The sequence below is a fragment of the Eutrigla gurnardus genome (genome assembly GCF_963514095.1).
Source record: "Eutrigla gurnardus genome assembly, chromosome: 12".
Classification (NCBI taxonomy): domain Eukaryota; kingdom Metazoa; phylum Chordata; class Actinopteri; order Perciformes; family Triglidae; genus Eutrigla; species Eutrigla gurnardus.
The window spans coordinates 21879215-21902195 of NC_139926.1; the positions used below are offsets into that span (position 1 = coordinate 21879215).

At 42.9% G+C, this 22981-nt stretch overlaps 2 protein-coding genes across 2 annotated transcripts; one reads left to right on the top strand and one right to left on the bottom strand.

Moving 5' to 3' along the window:
• The first annotated feature begins 1148 nt into the window (after nt 1–1148).
• akap19 (A-kinase anchoring protein 19) lies at nt 1149–7681 on the top strand. Its single transcript, XM_084023256.1, has 2 exons — nt 1149–1712; nt 2462–7681. The coding sequence occupies exon 2, from the start codon at nt 2632–2634 to the stop codon at nt 3043–3045; it is 414 nt and encodes a 137-aa protein (XP_083879382.1). The 5' UTR covers nt 1149–1712; nt 2462–2631; the 3' UTR covers nt 3046–7681.
• hibch (3-hydroxyisobutyryl-CoA hydrolase) lies at nt 4469–22596 on the bottom strand. The gene is made up of 14 exons (XM_084023255.1): nt 22496–22596; nt 22126–22168; nt 21253–21384; nt 20824–20908; nt 20378–20458; nt 20234–20286; nt 15351–15429; nt 10873–11018; nt 10142–10228; nt 9933–9991; nt 9430–9511; nt 8454–8573; nt 8335–8368; nt 4469–8127 (listed from the first exon to the last, which is right to left on the bottom strand). Exons 1-14 carry the CDS (start codon nt 22525–22527, stop codon nt 8012–8014), a joined length of 1149 nt encoding a protein of 382 aa, XP_083879381.1. The 5' UTR covers nt 22528–22596; the 3' UTR covers nt 4469–8011.
• Nucleotides 22597–22981: the final 385 nt, after the last annotated feature.

Sequence of the window (22981 nt, forward strand, 5' to 3'; positions counted from 1 at the left end):
TTGACTGTGGATTGTCTTTGATGGCAGGTACATGAGGGTGACTGCGCGTGTAGAAATAATATTTCATTTTTGTGAAATAAATAAATAAATAAAACCTTTACATTTTAGACAGGTCAAGTGAAGTCCTTCTCCACGTGACCAGTTTATCTTGTGAGGAGATTATTATCGGCTAATGTACACAATAATAAAAAACCAACATCGTTCCCTGTGAAGTGATTTAAATCAGCAAATAAAGAACAAACCCTTCGTCCAGGTTTTGTCCAAATCCTTGTTGGTGAAAGCTGGTCGTCGTCTGTGAGAGGACAGCGCCATCGTGTGGCAAGTTCACGTCATTCAGACCAGAAATGCCATCAACTGCAGCAGAGGTCATGTGACCTAAAACGATATGATGATTTGAAAAGTAAAATGAAGAGAAAAGTTGCCAACATGAAATGCATTCAGGGAGAGACTTTCCAGTCAGCTTGGAAGGGAAACATTAGTGACGTCGAACCTAACAAGTTGGATTATTTTACAGAGCTCAAAACCCAAGACCAAATACAGGGACTGAAAAAACTCAAATTATTACTCTAATCAAATAAAAAAAGGAAAAAGTCCACGAAATCCATCCAATAAAACGGATATTAAGATAATAAGAGCATTGTTCTGTTGAAAATATGTTTTTAAAAGGCTGATGACATTTATTTCTCCAACTATTTGAAGACCTTGATTGAACGTTCACAAATTAAGACCCTTAGGAATTTATCAAATTAAATTATATTAAATCAACCCAAACAAATTAAGTTAACCTAACCCAAGTAAATTAAGTTGTACATTCAATTGGACGTTATCTGACCCATGATATCTTAATTTATTAGGGTTGGGTCAAAATAATCGCTTAATGTTTCAAATAATAGCTTTTGAGTGATAAACATTTAAAACGTGGATAGTGATGAATACTAATCTAATTCAAATTCAAATAAAAAAATACTTTATTGTCCCCCAATGGGGAAATTTGTTGTGCAGTAGATAGTACAACAGATCCAAGTCACACACAATCACATAAAAATAAAATTAAAATAATAATCCAATAATATAAGTCAACACAGCAAATAATAAAAGGTGACTTTTACCTAAGTAAAGAATCTGAATATTTTTTCCACCACTGATGAAAAAACAGTGAAACGTGGTCATGTTGGCACATTCTTTTAAATGTTTCTTTCCCTATGCAGTAGTTCTCAATGTCGCCTCCAGAGGTCAGTGTTGCACCAGCCCGCGGCGGTGCAGCGTCGCCGTCTGCCGGACTCGCTCTCCTCCGGAGGACCGCTGCAGCTCGCTCGTTGCCGTGCGGCGTCGTCGCGCTGAAGTCAAACCCCGACAGTTGCTTTTCCCTCTGCTGAGGAGCTGACGGCGCGGAGGCAACAGGGGGGAAAAACACAGTCTACAGATTATGTTTTAAACCGGAGGCGGAGCGCTTCATCCTGCAGGGACCAGACCAGCGAGCAGCAACAACTTCTCACATTAATTTGGCTTTCTTTACGCGTTTTGCTCCCCAAGTTGAAATCGCTCGGATGCCGTCTGGAGAGGCGAGAAGAGGGCAGGAGAGCCGGCGCGACGCCAGATGATGTCCGGATTATCATCCACTTGAACGACATTGAGGTTATTCCTTCCGTCTGCCGGATTATTTGGTGCTGGAATGGAGACGAACCTGACGCATTTGCCACACTCCGTTCAAAGTACGTACAGCTCCACAGCATCGCAGCACACCCTGTTTGTATTCATTCATGTATCTCTCATTAACGGCGGTGTTTCCCTCAGTTTTCAAACAAATCAGGTGTCAGGTTTTAATCCAACCCCCAACAAACGTGTCTGTCTGACATCTAATTCACATTAAAGACGCGTTTGCCATCATTTTAAGCTCATTAAACTACATCAGATCTTGGCAGAGGATTTTGTCTTGTTGACAGTTCAGATCCCCTGTGACATGTTGATTTACTCTCTGCTCTGCATGAATCATGCATGGCCTGCCTGTTGTGTTCAGACTACAGCTTTCTGAATGAAGCACATGTCAGCCAGCCAAGGCCCTGCAGCCCCTCGAAAAGAAAAAAAAAGAGGAGCTGTCACTGTGAATCAGGCTGCGAGGCTCGGTTAGTGGAACAGATGGGAGACACAGGCTTACAACAAAACAGCATCAGTGTGCGTCCCCGTGTCATGCAATACAAAATAGGCCGAGGGATTGAGTCATAAATCACTGAGGTGGAGGGAAAGGGGAGGGAAGGGGAGGGGGATGAGTAAAACAGTTCATGTGCAGAGTGTTTAAAAAGCAGCTCTGCTGACTCGGCACTGGAGGCCTTGACCCCGAGCCAGCCGCTGGAGCCGGGGGTCAACGTAGTCGCCACTGTCCACAATCCCTTTCCCGGTTTCCTGCCATCTGTTACTTGCAGGCTGCCCTCTGATGTAAAAAAATCTCTCTTTCATTCTGCAGCTGAGGAAGGGATGAGTTCAAGCCAGCGAGGGAGCGGGACCAGACCCACACAGGGATGGGCCTCCTAGCCCCGTCGCCTCCCAGCGCCCCGTGAATCACCACACCCTCCACTGTGTAACACCCGTCGTCACACACGTTTGGCACTCAGGCGTGGATGAGAGGGAGAGTGGATGACAGGAGCGACAAAGGGCGACCGCAGCAGAGAGGAGTCGAGGGGGAAGCGCAGAGGGTGCGCTGAAACGCCCGAAGGGATCCGAAGCATCGATGTGCCAACCTCACACCTTAAAGTAAATCAATGCTACACCCTCCAGAGTATGGGGTGCGTCAAATCCAAGAGGTGCGACTCTGCGGCCCAAAATGCCAACTCCACGGAGAAGGTGGAACGCAAAGGCAAGGGAGCGAGGGGCGAGAACGCCATCTTGGTCCACTCGGAGACGGCGGACAGCTCCCCTCAGGTGAACCCGGCGCTGCTGGAGTACGCCCAGAGGCTGTCCGAGGAGATCGTGGCCCGGGCCGTGCAGCAGTGGGTGGAGGTGGACCGCCGCTACACCGACATCCCCTACATCGAATGTGACGTGCCGTGACGTCGCAGCGGAAAGAGACTGCCTCGACCTCGATCCCGGAGGTCGTGAATGTCATCCAGCAAGGCCCACCAGCAGTCTTGAACACCGTCCTTCAGAGCGAATCCTTTCGAGCGTCTACCTGCTGTTCTCGGGAGTATGAATGAGCTGTCAGTAATTCAGCTTTGACCTACTTTTTTTGGATTGGATTATACTGGGATTGAACCTAAAACTCCAAAGCGACCAAAGCACTCTGATCCCGTGCACGTCCCTGTGATTATCTGTATGAATGCTGGAGCCTGAAGTGTCTTCAGTTGGATATCATCTTTCTCAGCCCTTATTCGTGCCCCTCTCCCGGTAGGTTTGCTGTTTCTGGACTCACAGAAAGCAAGCAATCCTATCAGAATATTGCCTGGAATTGTAAAGTTCCTTCCCTCCAGTGAAAAGTCTATCCCGGGGCCAAGATTCCCTCCTCTCACGGAGGAAGTTATTAATAGATCCCATCATTTGGTGAAGACTCTCGCTTCGATAAAAAGCCTCGCCGGTATCACCGGGTCAGAAACACACCCAGCTGTCTGGCTCCTTCTGGTCTGACAAGAAGCTCTGCAGGGGCCGAAGTTCTCCGTTAACGGCCTCCCTGGAGATCCTGCGGCCGAGCAGCGAACGGGAGCATCTTGCTTCTCGCTGCCATTAGGCAGCCTCGACCGCAGCCCTCCATCCTGCCAAACTGGGGTCCCTCCAAATGGGTCCAGGAAATGATGTGCACGGACGATGCATTTCCTGCACTCCAGGATATTTCTCGTTGGGGAACTTTGACATGAGGACCGGGATCACTGGGGACCTGCTGCCCCTCTTGGCTACAAAGAAACCAGGGCACGAGAAAAGGATTGACACACTTTCCGAAAAAGGATTTGGCTCGTCAACACAACTAGAGAAAAAACGTGGTATTTGCTGAAATGTTGTTTTTCTTGTCAACGTTGTGTTATCGTACAATGTCCTAACTGAGAAATACCTGCCCTATAGAGGACCAGAGTACAAATATGCAACCTAGAACCCCCCTGACAGTTCAACCTGGTCTATATAAGACTTCTTAAAATAGTGTGGTGCTGCTCCATAATGAAGGGAAGTCGTGTATTTGGAATAGAGGTTCAAAAACCGCCAAAGTCCTTAATGAATGTTACTATGAGCCCGTTGTTTTTCTACTGTATGATTTTGATCAGAAGGGACCATTACGGACAAAGGGGGGGGGAGTGTAGCTGCAGGTTTGTGCACAGGTACTAAAAAATGATGTCGAAATTCACGTCACACTGCCAGCTGGGCGCTACCGATTGATGTCACACAATAATTTGCAGCGATAACAGCTTTGAATAGCGTCGTAGTAATTACCATAATGGTACCAATAATCCTAAAGATAACACAATAAGCCATATTAAACAGTGGCAGGGGGTTTCCTCTCCACTTGCCTTCTCGCACAACAGGAACAGTTTCAGTTTGGACAGAAAAGTAGCGTATTGGATCGGGAAATTGAACCCATACCGTTTCGGTGCTTTCTGACAACTTCCGACACCTAAAAAGACCTTAGCGAGATGTATTGTTTCGGTGAGCTGGCCGATGATTGATCAAAAGAAACATGACGCGGATAAAAATCACACATCGCAAAATCCAACTCCCAAAACCACAACTTGCACTAATCTGCGTGGGCAGATTTAATCCGTCGGGGTCGTCCCGAACATGTTGTGAACACACTAAAGATTAGAGATGACACTGCTCGCCACACGCCACATTCCGAACTCTTAATCCGACGCCGTTTGTTTTGCTTTCAGACAAAGTGACAAAAGGCTGTTTTCTATCAAAATGGGATTTGAAAAAAAAAAAACCATAAACAACAAAAGGCCTGTTTCAACAGCACAAGAGGGAGCTGACGGTAGAGCGAAGAGAATGCGATGCAATTAGAGACGCACGTTGTTTCTTTACAGTTCTCATGCTGGAGGATGATGAGTCTTTTTCTTTTACAGCTTTTAATGACATTGCGAATACAAATAACTGGGTGATGGATCTATTTCTGAGGCTGTACATCAAAGATGTTGCCATAATGTTGATGTCAGGCTTAACTGTGCATTTTGAGTGACTTCACTGTTAATTTTTTTTTTTTGTGGTATCACCTCTGTTTACACTTTCACAAGAGATTCCGTTTTTTTTTTGTAACTCTTTCAAAGATCAGGTCTTGTGGTTGTCTGAAAGAAAAGCAGTGAATTGTGGATTTTGAACCACGAGGGGAATTCATCGGCACCACAAAGAGTTAAAAAGCGGATTCAGCGTGAACGCCCGTCTCCATTGAAACATCTGTGAAAGGCTGCCAACGCCTCCTTTTGGAAACCGTGATTTGTAGTTTTTTTTTTTTTAAAGGTCACACATTTTAAATTATTTAATGCCGGCAGGTGTTCCGACCGAGGCTGCTAAATTGGCCGTGAAGACTTCTTGAAGGATTTATTCTTCATGAGAAGGAGGGACTCCCTGAGGTACAGGGTCTGGGAGATATAGTGCCATTTAATGCAGATTAAATTAGGGCTGCCTCAACCATAATTTACATTATTGTGTAAGAAAAAGAAAAGTCAGGAAATAGTGAACGAAGTCCAAAGTCATCCATTTGTTTTGCTTGTTTTATCCAACCAGCTGTCCCAAATCAAGGATGTTCATTTGACCACCATGTCTTCAATTCTCAGTCGACTAACACTCAACATCGATTTATTGATTTAATTAAGATCTATAAAACTTTTTCACAAAGAATCACGCAAAAGCACAACTTCAATGGTTGTGTTACCAGAGACATGAGAGAAAAAAAAGCACAAATAAAGACTTTATCACGTAAAGATACATCTTAATTGACTGAGACCAAAACTACTCTTATATGACTGATCTAAGAAACGCATCCCGACATTTACGTAACCGGTAAATGTTTTTAAACCATTTATTGATGATCAAAAACTTGATTGATTTATCGTTAAGTAATTTTTAGGTTTTACAGAAATGTGTAACTATTCCTTTATGTCTAAGATGCCTGTTTAAATTCAGATATCATCCCATACAAGCCTAAAAACAAGTCAGCTGATCCCATAATGCACCAGCATGACGGGTAAATCTCTGCACAAGTGGAGCCTATTACATCATTGCTATCGGGGATTACAGGGTTCAGACTCTTGTTCCCACAATTCCTTGGATGCATCAGTGTTTTAACACAAAACGACCCATAGATGAAGCTGAAGGAACGGGATGAGCCGACTCCATGACTTAGAAGAGGGAAGTAGCTCTGCAACATGATGCACGCCGAGGAATACATCATTAACAATAACTTAAAATGTGTGACTCTTTGCATATTCCTGTGGTATTCACGTAACTTGCAAACTGTACATTCAGTATGTGTAAAAAAACAACAACTGATGCCAATAAATCTGACTTATGCCTTCTATCATTATGGATATAGTTTGTTATTTTCCAAACAGCCACAGAGTAACCCCTCACAGGTGCTTATTCGTGGCACATATGGACTAAACGGTATTTATATAACGTATCCTGTTTGAGAGCAAACACACTGCGGGCTAAAAGTTCAGCTACATGAAGAACAAACAGAAGGATTTACAAGTGACTGCTGGCCAGCACTTGTTTGAAGAGCTAATGGTTGCCTAAAAGCATGCGGGGTTCGTCTGTGACGCAGACAGGGGAAAAAAAGAAGATAGTGTTCTCAGTGTTTATGGCAGTTTATTGTCTCCGGCATGTGGAGTTAATCCTGTCCACCTATTGAGCCCCTGTGACGGCAGGACTTTATGAATACAACATATCCATGTCTTATTTGTGAGCCTGCAGGCCGACCGGACCGATGGATTTTTTTCATTTTTGTTTGTCTCCAATTATCTTTTGAACCACACAAGTCCCATAAAAAAAATATGCAGCACTTCCTGCCAGCGCTGACGGTGGAACGGACCAGTTTATAACCCGTCACGCCCTTAAAATGAATGTTTACCCTGGACTTCATCTGAGCAGCAGCTTAACACTCGCTCGCTGATGAAAAACAGTTGTTGTGTCACACAAGAACACTTTATAAGCAGGCCATAAAGAGTCCTGCCCTCTTTATGGCCGGCAGCAGCTTCTTCACTCACGGAGACCACACAACATTTTATGTTACACTACCAGCGTTTTTATTGCCCTCAGCCTGAACATTTAGGCCTAATCTGATTAGTTGTGTCGTAAATAATGCAATACTGAGAACTGAAGAGAGATGATTTGATTACGACTAAAATAAAGCATCAGATGTTAACGATAAAAACACAACATACAGTACGTTATAAATGCATTCAGAATCTAAAATGATATACTTCTAAATCTGCCACTTATCTTGGGAGTGTTTGCTTTTATCCATGTGACATCTGAAAAATTACAGTTAGCACTATAAAGAAAAACTACAGATATAGATAAAAATCATCCTGTGAATTAGAAGAAGGGCCCACACTGCAGAAATAATCCATGTCATATCAACAAACACCCACAGGAAATGTAACAAAGCACTCAGTGGTGAGATCATGTTCTCCTCTCATGTCTTTGTGTTTCTGCAGATTGCTTGCATTTGCAGCAGCAGAGTGTTACTGCTGCACAACTTATGTAAAAAGATCACTCCACTTCCGCTGCACACCAAGTTTACACTAAACATTTTTCACCCGTGACACACAGGGCATCCATCCGCTAGCTACCTCTTCTGCTGCTATTTTAGTGTTCCGACCATGAATCAAACCCTCTTTGCAGAGGAGCAGACTTGATTTGCCTGTAAAATATCACAGCGGTATTTAATAGCATGGAGTCAAACTATTAAGTGTATGACCTACGTATGCTCTCTCTCATCCACAGCAGTTACAGTCCTCTCATGTGGCTGACCATAAAGGGAAGTAGGGGCAGGAGGCTCAGCCAAGGCGTAGTGGTGTGTGTTTGAAGGTGGGAGGCATCACAGAGTCAGGTCCTTCTCCCGAAGCGAGGAGAAGCACTGGTCCACGGTCTGCTCAGACACCTCCTCCAGGGTCGCCGGGTTCCACTTGGGATTCTGGTCCTTGTCAACCAGCACTGCAAACATGCAGAAAGTCATGATGTAGAAGGGAAAACCAGTATTTGTTTGATCATTTACTAACATTCAGCATCAATATTACCATGTTTTTCATTGTGGTTTAAGTCAAAGCTCTCGGTTCAATCCACGTAAAAAACGATGCTACATCACTGAAATTCACATCCACCCAATTCCACTTTTGGGGTGGATTTGCCCGTGTGACTTACCGGCTCGTACGCCCTCGTAGAAGTCACAGCCCCTCTGCACAACAAGAGAAACAATGCCATGAGATATAATAATATATATAATGGATGGATGGATGGATGGATGGATAGATAGTTTTTACCATGCAGGCCTGGGCCAGTCGATACTCCATCACCAGCACGTCCGGCAGGCTCAGCGTTGCACCCGCCTGCAGCTGCTTATGGGTGATCTTCAGGGATGTGGGAGACATCCTGGACAGTGTCTGGTGGAAGGTGGTGATGGAGTGTTTAATAAGCGTTCCAGTAAATAAAAAACAAAACAAAACAACTACAAATGATCAGAAAAGCCCAATAAAAACCAGCCCAGCGACGTGCTGCTAAGGATAAAGATAGTTATGAATGAATAATGTACAGGGTGGGACAGTGAGTCAGTGGTGTAGTAGTAGGAAGTAGGTTTAAAATAAATATTTGATGCCCTAGCTGACCCCCCATTGCCTCCAATCAAGATTTCCAAGGTTTGAAAGGATAAAGAGAACATGTTTCTTGAAATCCAGCAGAATGAAAGAAGCGGGCCGATATTTGTTCAACATATTCCAAATGTTACAAATCACGTATTAAACATGATAACACATAACAGCTGACAGGCGGTATTATTATTCATATATGTATTATTAATCCTGGAATGACGAGGGGAACAATGAGGGGTGGGGTCTAATCTGGGGCATGTGCACGGTTATATAAGGTTATACGCCTTCCTACCAAGGTTTGATCTCATTGGACCGTTAACGTGAAAGTTCATCAGAGATATCAGTCAGTTTTACAACCACTGGAGATATTTGGTGAGAAGAAGCCACTCTGGTGTGCTAAGAGCTCTGAAATCTCTCAGGAGGGATTCTGGTCCTCCCAACAAGACTAAGACTAAGACTAACCCCGTTAAGTGCTTAAACTGAACCCACTAATTACTAATAAATAGCGCTAAAGCCAAATAACGCCCTGGCTCTATTGCAGCACTGACAGTGGAATAAATCTGACGTTGGGGTGCAGAGAGGTGATGAACAGGTACAGTTTGTATATACCACAACAAAAGGTCGATGGTAGGGACTGAGGTCACGTTCATACCGCAGCTTGTTTGCTGGCGAACTCTGAGCCATCGGCCTTCAGGTTCTGCACGATGCCCTCCACACTGTCGGAGCTGAACAGCCTAAAGGGAGGCAGGTTTCAGCAGGTTACATCACATCACAAAGTTTCCTCAACAATCACATTTTTTCCCTGTTAGTGTCCATATCTAGAAATCCTGATTTGTGGAAAAAGACATTGCCATGTAGTTGCATTATACTGGAGAGAAGGCAGACAACTACAGGTAAGTGTCAACAAAACTCCCAAAACAACAATGAATGGATTATAAAAAGTGCAATAATATAATGATTATATTTAAATCATATTCATCTGCTCCGTTTTTGTCCAAAAAAACATTAAAAACATCAATGAAAACCAAATCACAGCTTAAAAATAGTCCAAAACAAACCATCTACTCTGTGAGTAACATCTGCTAGAACTACACCACCCAGCTACATCTTAAAGGAAGTGGGAGAGACTAACAAACAAACCGATTCAAGGCCTACCTGTCGATATCAGGCATGTGCTCGTCCAACACGAACGGCTTCTCAGAATCCAGACTGCTCTGTGGACGGAGAACAATCATTAACACAGACGTACGCCGACACTCCCAGGAGTTCACCTGAAGAGCAGAGGCCTGAAATCTCACGGCCTATTTAAGCTCTTCTGGATATTCAGAGTTCAACGTGTGGATTACATGAGTCCGGATCCTTACCTGGTTCTGGTAGGAGTCCAGCACTCTGGAGACGTCTGCAGCGGACGGAGACTTCAGGCTCACCAGCTCCTTCTCCAGCTCTGGGATCTATGGAAGTAGAAGGCTTGATATTAAAACTAGCCTCTGAAGAAAATGCTGTAAGCCCCGAGGCGAAAAATTCAGTCCATCATTTTAAAAACAATCCCATTTCTGAAGGATTTGCTACTCTGGATGACCAAAATCTCTTCTTTGCATGCAGGTTTTTAATAATACTGTGGACAGTGCATGGGTGCTTTGCATATTCCAACATACTTACAAAATAATACATAAATGTGATAAATATAGGGGATGTTTTTCCAGCCTTGTCTTTGAACAAACTGCCATCAAAGTTATACAAACCCCCCCGCTGCACCTCTGTCCTGAAACCCAAGGTCAGAGTCTGAAATAAACCCTGCCGCCCACTGCTCTGACCTCACGCCAACAGCAAGACAAACACAACCTGCGTCTGGAGCCGCCGCCGCACGCTGCCACCTTTTAACAAGAGTGAGACAGCCAGTGACTCAGCATCCAGCTCTCCAGTACAGCTTTAACCTCACCCCCCCCCACCGAGCTCCTGTCCTTCACACTGCCCTGCAGCCCCACTATCACACGCTCACAGTGGTCACGTTAATCAGATAATGCATTGAAAGCTGCATATGAGAAAAAATGTGCCTCGTTGTCGTATAAAAATTACAAGCAGCCGCGCTGCGTACCTTCTTGGACTCGACAAAGTGAGTGGCGACGCCAGATCTCTGCACGTCACGTCCCTTGAGACGGAAGCCCGTCAAGGCCAGGAACATTCCCAGCTTCCCCCGGAGCCTCGGCAGGAAGAAGCCGCCGCCCACGTCGGGGAAAAGCCCTGTCAAAATAAAACGGAATACTTCAATTTCAATACACATAAACACGATGAAGCAATATGACCATCTGTCAGTGTTCACCCCATCATGATGCATAATGACTGACATAGACACTGGATTGTTTGGGGTGGATACTGATAGATATTTGAGCATTTAAAATAATTGATAAGGATAAATTGTCCAATAGATATTCATAAAAACGAGACACAGACCATAAAACAATAGATTAAGCAGCTCACAGTAGTTTGCCTCCGCCAACCAGTCAAGTCACCTCATTATTCCTAATAGGATATATTAGACATTTTAAAGAAATTGTCAAAATTAGCATCTCGAGTTAACAAATTCTAATCAGTTCATCCTCGAGTCTAAATGGATTTTTCTCCCAAATGTGAAGAAATTCCCTCAAGGCGTTCAGAAGAATGAGATGGAAATACGGACAACCCGTAAACACAATGCCCCCCCGCAACTGCCGACGTGAAAATCTGGATCCGGATCCCTCTGAAACAAGGGTCAGGATTTCCCCAGATTTCACCACATTAACAAAACAAATGATTGCTGGAACACTACAAAAAGATAAACCTGCGGCTTACGAGCAATTATGATGATAAAATGTGCTTAAACCTTAATCTGTACCGAATTTATTCTGGATTCTCAATAATGTTTCCATTTGATTTCAATGTTTCTTGACGGGAAAATTAGATTTCATTGGTCCCTTCTGTTTTTTCGGCGGCTTTTGTATGGTGGCTTGGGTCGAGGGGGTGGAGTCGGGGATTAGACGAGTTGACCTGATTCACGGCTGAAAACGTAATATCATAAATGCGTCAGATTACGGCTGTTGTTCTGAATGCGAGCAGAGCCAGGTTAAATCTGTTAATCCCGCCGCAGAAGGGGTTAACATGCGAGCGTCGCACGTTTGCAGCGACTGAGAGAGGAATGAGTTTGATAGTTATGATGTAATTATTCTCAACTTCAAAAACAGATCCTGAGGAAGTAACTGTAATACTTTTGAAATGAGCGATTCCTTTTTTTAGAGCAGCCCCTACATGACCCTTCTAAGGGATTTGAAGGACGGGGAACAAGAGAAGTCCTGATTACATGGTGAAAAACACACAATGGATCATCTTTTCTATTCCTCCAGCAAACAAGCTGCGGTTTGAAAACAAATTTCATAGGCAATGGACATCTAAATTAAATCTAAATAAATCGTTAAGTACGTGATGTTTACTGTTGAAAGTTGCTCTAAAAATAAAATGGTACTTACTACCTAGAAAATGTATTTTTAGTGTGGACGTGTTCTCTTAAGGAACCAGTTAAGGGGGCCGTTGACATTATTCATTGTGTGTATTTCTATATGTGTTGTGATGATGAACCCCTGCTGTGTCATCTGGTGGGTTCACCCGTCTCTCTGCTCACGATGCAGGTGGATCATTAGTGTAACCGGGAACACCTGAGGGTCTGTAACTGCCTAGATGTCATATCCAGTGATGGGAAATAACAACATAAAGATCACTAGAAGTAGGGATGGGTGATATGGAGAAAATCAAGATTTTTTTTTTTTATATCGATACTGAGACGATATTGTAGGTTTGACTTCTATCAAATATATATAAAATGCGATTTTTGATAAATGACCACCAGTCATTTGGATACAATTATTAAGAAAAATAATAAAACACCAAGAACATTCTGGTACGTTTAGAAAAAGACATCACTCTACAGAAATGCAGCTTTTAAAATGAAAGGAAAATATCCCAAAAATCTCCTCACGTATCACAATATTGATCTAACTGGAGGCTTTTAGAGACCAACTAAAGAGCAACAACAGACCACTGATGGTTGGAATAAAACATACAGATGCTTAAACTCAAAGATGCAAAATAAAAATCTCTCTTTCCACTTCTTTCCTCCGCTCAGGAATGCTAGTAATTACATGGGCTCATAAAACTCCATGTACCAATAAGAATGACAGGATGTTATTGGTACCACGCTGGAGACACAACAAAGCTCCCAGGAGAGTTAACAGGGACACCGATCAATCAGTCAGGATCAATCAGTGTGAAGTCCAAGTGTCTAAATGCACAGGGGGCATGCTGATAACGGCGGTGCAGCGGTCTGGAAGCCAAGCGCCTTTAGTAGAAAACGATAGTGACAACGTGTGACCACGGCGGCTCCGACGAGGATTAGCAAAGGTGACTGGAGAGTTTTAAAGACACTGGGAGAGTCTTGCTTTATTTATGAGCATAAGGAGACTAAACGGAATGTATTTCATGTGCTACGTCATCCAGAAAGTACGTGACAACACAAGGGTGTGTGTGTGTGTGTGTGTGTGTGTGTGTGGATGAGAGGAAAAAGGAATGCAAGACCCACCCTGATAGACACGGATACCCTGCAGCATATCAATCCCCTCATATAGACAATCTTCTGCCTGTGCAATTCAATTGCCATCCCATTTCCTCCTAGTCTTTATTGTGGCCTCGCCTTTGAGAAACTCTCTCACACTCACACACACACACACACACGTCACACACCAGTCACACAGCATCAAGAAGAACCTTGGTTGTTTCTTTCTGCTACACTCATTTCCTCTTCACTGACAACATAATCTTCATCCTTGCACTGTTCCGGACATCTGAGTCAGATTCCACTCACACGACCAAACAGAGTAAAGCATCAGCTGAAGATTTATTATGGAGGCTGAGCCCAGAATGCTCAGGAATGAGCTTGATGCGTGTGTGTGTGTGTGAGTGAGTGCCTGCGTGTCGAATAGAGGATGACGTTAGCGTCCTTGGAAGTTTGCAAGAGGGAGGGAGGGAGGGAGGGAGTGCACGCAGTCAATTTATCAGAAAATGTACCCAAGAGTCTCATTTGTACAGACATGCCCACTTTAGGGCAAAAAACATGCAGTTTTTGTATGTAGTACACATTTGTGCTTATTCTAAAAATGGTGTATTTTAATATATTTCAGCATACTGGGATCCCTAAATGATTGGATGTGGGTCTCAAGCTGCAGAAAAACACTATCAACCTTTCAACTTCTGCCCAAAATACTCCACAAATGTCCTACGTGTCACTTGATTCTAATCCAAACAATAATAAAAAATGAGGTAGAAAGTCTGCCGAGCCTCTAAAGCGATCATGAAAGATGCTTGAGGGCCACCACGATATCCATTAAGCATCTGAATGAGTTGAATACACTGTGAGTAGAAATTAGCTGTCTGGTCAGGTCACAGGCTCTTTCTTGCCACAAAACCAGTGTGATTAAGACTTTGGTATCATAGTTTCCAGTAAATAATTCATGTACTATTATAGAACAGCTGCCAACCAGCTAGTTTATGCCAAAATCAGCTGTAATTGGTTAGTTGTTAGAGATTTGTTACTAATCTCCTCAGCCCCTCAGGAGACGGCCATCTGTCCGAGGGGTCAATTAGCTAAAGAGCAAACCCAAGCTTAATACTTTGGCAGTGAAAAACACAAACATAAGATCTTGCTGATTTCTACATTTAGTGAGCCATTCAGCTATGATGAAGTATCGTCGTATTCTGTATCATCGCATTGTTTGTGGTGGTGTCAGATTATGAAAATAAGTGATGCAGTTGTAATTTTCTTGGCCGATTTTCAGATTTACGATTTTCAACACATTTTTTTTCCTGATTCCAACTTTCATTCTCAAACTGTCATTGACAGCATGGCTCCAGAAAAAGTCATCAAAGGACGTCCCAAATAAAGTTTTTCAACCATTACGAAGTCACAAACTATTAGAACTTCTAAATATTATCGTTTTACCTTAATATTGTCATCTTTAGTGGTTATGTGCATAAAAACACTCAATTCAAATGAAAAAAATTATGTATTAGAGCAAGTTTCACATATTCTAACTTTAAATGCTTAGTGCTAATTAGGAAATGCTAGTATGTTGACACGCTAACCTTAGTGAACACAGTGAACTCACAGGAAGTGTTTGATGTGATTTGATCCATTTTCCAAAACCAATCACCTGCATCTTATCCTCTCTACCATTTAGGATGTCAAGAAGTAATTGAGTAAACACGTATTTTGGGAAATGACACATGGCGTCCTCGGAAACGACTCCTTCACGCCCATTTTCATGAGGTCATCCGTCGCGTGCCCCACTTGAATACGACCAATTCATCCCTCTGCGTGCAACGCCAGCTTCCCGTGCAGACAGACACCGTGTCTATGATATGAATTGGATCCAGCTGGGTCTGAAATCATTGCTCCTCCATAATTAATGCTCTAGATGCCCCCCCCACTCCCACCCATATCCCTCCCTCAGGGGGGGGAAAACGGGAGCTGGTGCAGCTGGACAGTCTTACCGATGGCAGTCTCTGGCATGGCGAAGAGCGTCTTCTCAGTGGCCACTCGAAACCGCCCGTGAACAGACAGACCTACGCCCTGCAGGTGGAGGAGAACCAGGTCACAAATAGATAGAGACGATATGATGAGAAGAGGAGGAAACGGAGGCGAGGAATACACAGAAGGGGAAAACGTGGAGAGGAAACATCGATAACAGAAGCGCTGAGCGGAAGTTTGAGGTGGAGAATGCAGAGTGAAGAAATAAAAAAGTAAACCAGGCCGATCCGGCATCAGGGTGCCTGATTCATGTGTGTGGCTCCCAGCAGGGAGAGAGGTGAAGGCTAATGAGCAGTGTTGGCCAGAGGACATTTCCAGTACGCTTTACAATTATAAGGTTACCATGGAAACAATGTCCACTCGCATACATCCGCATAAAACATTGTCGACACACAGACAGGTGCATTCCACTGCCTGTGATGTGAATGACCAAGAAGTTACAATGAAATACAAGAATTAAAGAATGATTCAAACTTATTTAGGGATGCACTTTTTGTTGTCCCTATTCTCAGATGTTAAAAAGTGGTTGCCCACTGATCAAAGGCCAAGCATTTGGTTACCGATCTCTGACAGTGGTTGCCAATGACAACCTGGCAGGGTTACTCTCGGGCCAAGTTGTGCTGATGCTGCGTATCCAGCCATCTGAAAGTCGTACTGAAATTAAATCTGAAAGGAGCATGCAGAATCAGATACGCTCCGTCTACATGTCCCTTTGCTCTCTATGGACAAAATTAAATTATATTTTCAAAGTGGCGTCTCATACAACCAGACAAAAGATGCAATGGATAAAAAGAGCGTAACCTTTTTTTTTTTTTTAAATCTAATAAAGAAATCTTTCTAGCTTTTGTCTCTTTTTTTTTTTAAATTTCTGGTGCATTCCCTTTTAGTATCAAACATTATGAAAACAATTCAAAATCCAGAGCATTCATGTTGCAGCAATTAACTATTGCTATGCAAAGAATGAAGTTACTCTCCCTTTGAGTGTATTGGATGCATTATGTTGTGCTCTGTTGACATAGTCATTCTGGCAGCACAGAGTCCCACCAGCTAGCGTATAACCACCGCTCTGCACAGCTACCACTGATAACGCCGTCCCAATTCCCACCGTCACTGAAGCAATGTAAATAACACTACTGCTGAAAGGGATTAAACAAGATAGCTGCGGAGCTATCGCATTGCTTTACGAAGTTAAACAGACTGGAATCTTTGCTCAAAGGTAAAGGCTGGAAAGAATCTGCTGAAAGCTAGAAGCCACAGCACCTGGTGGTGTTATCTCTGATTCACAGGTGTTGATTAACAACCTTATCAACCTACAACCACGCCATCGTGCCCCCTGCTGAGGGCTGAACGACCGCCAACCAATCATGAGTGAAAGTGTGATTAAAGTCAACAACCTGTCTTCACCTTGCTCTTAGTGAACAGTGGACTAGAGACGAGAGCTAGAGGGCAGCGCTGCAGGGTCGCTTTAAGGCTGAATGACAAAATGACCACAGAGGATTTCAGATATCAGCTCACTGGAGACTGAACACACCCGTCTGGAGCTCTACTCAAAGAACCAGATCCTAAAAAATACAATTAGGCACACAAAAGAGACGGATTGTGACTTCTGTCAGCTTAGGACGGTGCTTTGGCAAAACACCAGCACTTCAGGCTCAGAGCAAAGACATGAAATGCATGAGAAAAAACAATAACACTAGAAGAGAGTGTGATATATCTGTTTTTTTCTACTAACAATTTAAAAAAAAAATTCAAAATCAAGTGTAGTTATTTGATACTGGCCCATATTCATGTTTTATGTGCAAGGTAACGTTTCCGTCTTGTATTCATGTATTATTTGATGCTGAATGACTCATGTAACCTAAACTATAAGATAAATTAACCTTTAACATAGCAGCCATTTCCTCTAAAGTGTAAAAATAAGACAACCTGAAACCAACATTTCCTTTGCAATGAGTGAAATAAAGGCGAAAAAAGGATGAACAATTTTCTCGCAATGCTCATTGGACCCAACCAGAGGGATGAGGGTCCATTTCATCTCACATTACCCGAGTTTTACCATAAAAGCAGTGGAACATTGTTAGGTCTTGGTGTGGTTCCACCTAGCACCATATAAGAACCTGCCTCCCGGATCCTACTGTAAACAATGGAAATGTGCAAAAGTGGGCCGACGATCGTGTTTATAGCTGATGCTTGCAAACAGGATGGGCTGCAAAATTTACAACCTGGCCGGGAAGAGTTTACATACATGGACGGCTCCATGAAGTCCTCATCGTGATGTTTGGTTTACTGAACACAAACCAAATATTGATGAAACAGGTGTGGCTGAATCCATTAAAATGCTGCAGAGTACTGTAGTTGCATTAGGTTCAGCTCTCCAAGTGGAATCTGGGTACATTTTTTCGCATCAGAAATGATTAGTGAGAACGTAAAGGGAGTTGAGAAGCATAACGCAGACGCCTCCCAGTTGGTGCGAGGAGACACAAGTGACAGATAACAGTTCCAAACACTTAAAGAGAAAGCGACGCCTGTTTGAAAATTACTTTCCACATCACTCTTGCACAAAGTATTCACTTTCAAAACAAGCACTGCACAAGCTCTGGAAGGTGAGAAGCTTTAATGCATGGGTCAAAAGCTGCCGTTTTCTTGGCGCTCCTCGTTAGATGATGTGGACATTAGCGAACGCAAGCTCCGTTCTCCAGAGGAAAGACATTACAGCCATGCAGCTGTAGGCAAATATCCATCAGCCGCATCAACCACTACGCCAGGCCTCTTACAATCTGCCTTAAAAGCCGTGCGATCTAAATCTGAATGCGAGGAGGCCTAGTGTACGACTAACGGGAATGTTTGAAATCTGAAGAGTGATCTCAAACATCGACAGAGAGACGCCGTCTCTGTTAGAACGCGAAAGGCACAGCAGGACGTGGATTAATAACACTTCAGCATTCACAGACCTTAATTCTGGGGATTTTAAACTTGGAGAGCGACGAATGTACAAACCCATGGACTAGACTAGTGTGTGTGTGTGTGCTTTGACCTGCTAAGGACATGCCTTTACTCCCTGGTGGTTTGTTATCACGAATGCAAGAATACCCGTTCGACGTGGGAGTTCGGCCCTCAGCTCAGTGCAGATCTGGGAACGGGTACTCTGGTGCCTCATGGACTTTTCCATATATAGAACTCGCCCGTTCCCAAACACACATTAAGCAGCAATCGTCCAGAGGATGGTTAACATCAACATTAGCGTCTTCTCTGTGACAGATAGGAGAGGTGTACTTCACTACACATCATTTTATTCCCATTGACAAAAAAAGAAAGAAAAAAAAAAGAAGAGGAGGATTGTAAAAGATTATGTGACAAGCAGCGCAAAGGATTCGTCACCAGCTTTCAAGGTTTCCACTGGCTCGATGAAGGCCATATGGTGCAGCATACATTAGACCTAAACAGTCAGCTGTTCCTTGTAAACAGTACTGCCAATGCTACCCTACGTTGTTTTTGTTCAGTTCAGACAGTTAAATTATAGCCTCCATCTCACTTGGATGGGGAAATGGTAAGTGGGGGTGTCTTTGTCATCATGGCTGTCTAAACAGCGCAAAAACAAGTAAACAAAATTATTTTTTTTCAGTTCGCAGCTTCTAGGATTCATCGCACTGAATTTCCCAGATTAAAGGGTCAGTACTGAAAATATCTTTAAAGCTCATCAATATTTCTTGAATAACAAATTTTAAAATAACTATGTGCAACTAAAAAAACTATTTTTTTAAATAAATATAATAGTTCAATCAATCAATTGAGTTAAATCAAAGTTCACCGGTTATGATTCCAAGTTATTGCACTTGTCCTGTAAGCTAATTTTATTCAGTTGTCAGGATTCCTAATTAGGAAGGTTATAACAACACATTTGAACCTCCATAGTAATCAGTGTGCCTGAACACCAGTCTAACAGTCTGAGCATTATGAGCTCATCAGTGTAAGCTTTCATCTGAATAACACCATATAAGCATTCAGTATGAAAAGCAAGAGAACACAAAACAAAAAGACAAAATGCTCCACATCCCCATGGTATTCCTCCCCTCTCTCAACAAAACACACAAAACACACAGCCCAAAGACATGAAGAAACAGCAACCTGATCAAGACTTGCACCACATACTGTTGTAAAAAAAAAAAATACTCCTCAAGCAATTGCAGGAGCGCCAGAGTGTATAGTGCTCCCTAATGGCCAGTACTTGAACAGTGAAGTTCAATACTGAGCAAAAGGGCTTGTTAGGTCTTCATACATCTCTGTGCAACACACACACACACACACAGATGCACACACACACACACACACACAGATGCACACACACACACACACGATGAGTAATGGCCCTGTAGATGCTGGTGGGCTGTGAACAACCTCAAGTGACTCCTCGGGAGTAAACTCACCGTCAAGGTCGTGAAATGGAAAAAACAAGAGACTGAACCAAAAGACAGATTTTCTGTGACCAGGTGAGTAAAAACAGCATTCATAAAAATACCGACCTTCGGGATCAAGGTCATGATAAATTAGCTTTTCTGTCCGAATCTCTCATCATGCTTAATGTGGGGCAAAGGTACCGATTCAAATTCTAAACATATCTGAAGGGGGGGGGGGGGGGGGGGGGGTAGTGGCAGCAACATTGCTCTGTCATATTCCATCCAATCAGAGGCCACCTTGCCACTGGCTGCAGGAGACAGAGGAAGATAGTTCTCTACTGACACCTACTGGCTAATGTGAATAGCACATCCCAGAAAAAGAGCAATGCGTTTCTCACACACAACCTTATATTATGAATTTCATACATAAAAAAAAAAAATAATGCACTCACCCCTCCCATTGTAATTCCTTCGATAATGGCGATGTACGGTTTCCTGTATGCTCCTGGAAAGATAAAATAAAGTGTTTTTTTGAAATGCATAAAGTGACACTTTAAATGAATACCCATATCTAACAGATACATTTGATAGCGTACCAATGGCATTGTTGAGAGTATATTCCGCGCGGAAAAAGTCCTGTGCCAGAGGGTCTCCAACTTTCCCTGCTTCTGTGACCGCTGGGAGGAGAAAACGGATCGAAATGGTAATGAAGCAACATGTCTGGTCATAGAGTTGCATGTAAAAGTTCTCCAGACCTCAGCCCCAGCTTGTGCCTCTCATGTGCAATCATACATTAAGGTCCCAGAGGAAACCAACCATGTTGCATGTGGTGAAAACTCGTTTTTCATCCATATGATAATAAGAGACCCAGAAATACCTTCAGAACGATTAATGTTTTTAAATTGCCTTCTGAGTTTTCCCAAGGCATTTTAAATATTTTAGAGATACTGATGGTTACCTCAGTGATCCATGTATGCTCATACACGACAGGCCCAAACTGGGGCTACACAATCCCCTGTGATCCTTCAAGGCTACGGCTTACCTCTGATGTCTCCACCAGCACAAAAACCTTTTCCACCTGCTCCTCTGATGATCACAATGGCAGTCTCATTGTCATTTTCCCATTTCTAGAATCCCAAAAAACAGCAATGTTATGGGAAATTATCAAAAACAAATTTTTTTATGGCCAACATCACTAGCTGAAAAAGATTCCTGCATTATTTTAGTGCAAGTTTAGACATTTAAAACAGAAGCTCCAAGAAACACAACACTGGCTGTTGTTTTAACCTATTTTCCCATATATGTGTGTGTGTGTGTGTGTGTGTGTGTGTGTGTGTGTGTGTGTGTGTGTGTGTGTGTGTGTGTGTGTGTGTGGGACAAAGGGAGAAAATGAAATTATCAAACCTAATTATTGTTTTTCCAGGAAGTTAACGGTATTACGAGGTTAGCATTAACTAAGTTTTCCATGTACCTTGAGCTGAGGGTAGATCTGTCGGACCATTGGCAGGTTGAGGGCATTCAGGACTTTGGGTCTGTTTAAGGTGATCACACCTGCACTGCCCACCTTCTCCAGAAGAACCACTGGTTCCACCTGACTTGACATCTGATCCAAAATGGAGACAACAGGACAACAGTGTAAAAGTCTTCAGAACAAAACACTGCAATTAACTCAAAAACTGCATAAAATATCCAATTTAGATAGTTAACATAGGATAATCACTTTGACAAAATGTGATTGAAACTGAGTGCGATTGATGACATAGCATCGCTTTAATAAAGCACAACCATAACAGTGATACTTATGCGTGAAATAATAAACTCATTACAATAAACTGGAAAGCAAATGCTCCAATTTGAGTCAAGTAATTTCAATAAGTTTAAAGTTGACAAACCTGACTTCACTAGAAGTGTAACTAAAACAGAAATTCAGTGAACATGCCATCCATCAGAATTAAAATGTGGGATGATGTCATGAGTGCTGGCAACCCAAAGCTGAAAAACCAGCCCAAACGACGGAAGTGAAAGAGGAGAGTTCTGGCAGACAGAGTATCCATAAACTGCACACTAACACTGCTGACTGATACTAGTTAAAATGAAATATAAAAACACGTCCAGTTTTAATACTACTGACAATATTTGGCTGATCTTTTTAAAAAGTACCTTACTCATTTGTGCTCCTAGGCTGTTGACATGTTTGTTTGTTTTTTGTCTGTTTGTCGAACTAATTGCCTCAAAAGGTGACATGTTGCAGATGTTAAGTACACAGCTGCATCCATATAACTAAATCCTTCCTATACATTCCTGGAGACCTACAGCAGCTCAAACACATGAGGGGGTTGCTCACCATGTGGCCCTGGATTCGCTGCAGTCTGCAGAGGGACCTCAGCCTGGAGGAAACGGCAGCAGCAAACATTATCAACTTTAAAGGCTGGAAACAAAATATCTCTCAAAATCAATTAATTTGTCATTAATATTTTGCCTTCTTGACAAGTTTAAATTCAGAACATTAGCATAACCATAGGGAACTATAAGGAGACGACCCCAGACTCCCTGTAAGTTCCTATTACATTATTACTAAATATACAGTATCCAGCAAACCACTGACTTACGTCACTCTTTTCATAACAAGCTACATATCTCAGCAAACCCGGAGCGTCAATGAGACAAAAGTATTCAGTCGACGTTCGAGAGAAAAGCCGTCATTTGCCACATACCTGTAAGAGGATGTCAACACGGTTAAGGACATGTTTGACTTATCTCCTGCACTGTCAGGTACAGCGTTTTGCTCTCTCCTCTGCACTTTTCTGCGTTTACTTCCTGAAAGAGGCACCGAGCCACCGCTGATTGGTCGGCGTGCCGGCGTCACGGTGCGCGCACCCACCAACAAGGAAGATTCAGTCCGCGGTGTGTTTCGGTCACACTGCCACCTACCGTGCAGAGGAGGTACTGTCAATCTTGTATCCGTACTATACGGAACACGTTTCCTTTTTTTTTTTAAATAGTGAAAATAGCTACTGTGCCATCAGTTTAAGATTATGACTATTAAGATTGTGGGCTTGCACTTCACTTTGTGTACTTCAATTTATTCCACCACATTTCACAAGGATATATACTCATATATAACTAATTAATTTTACTTAAATGGGGATCTGGATGCATCTTTCAATACTAACTACATATTCTGTGCAAATTCTAAGTTC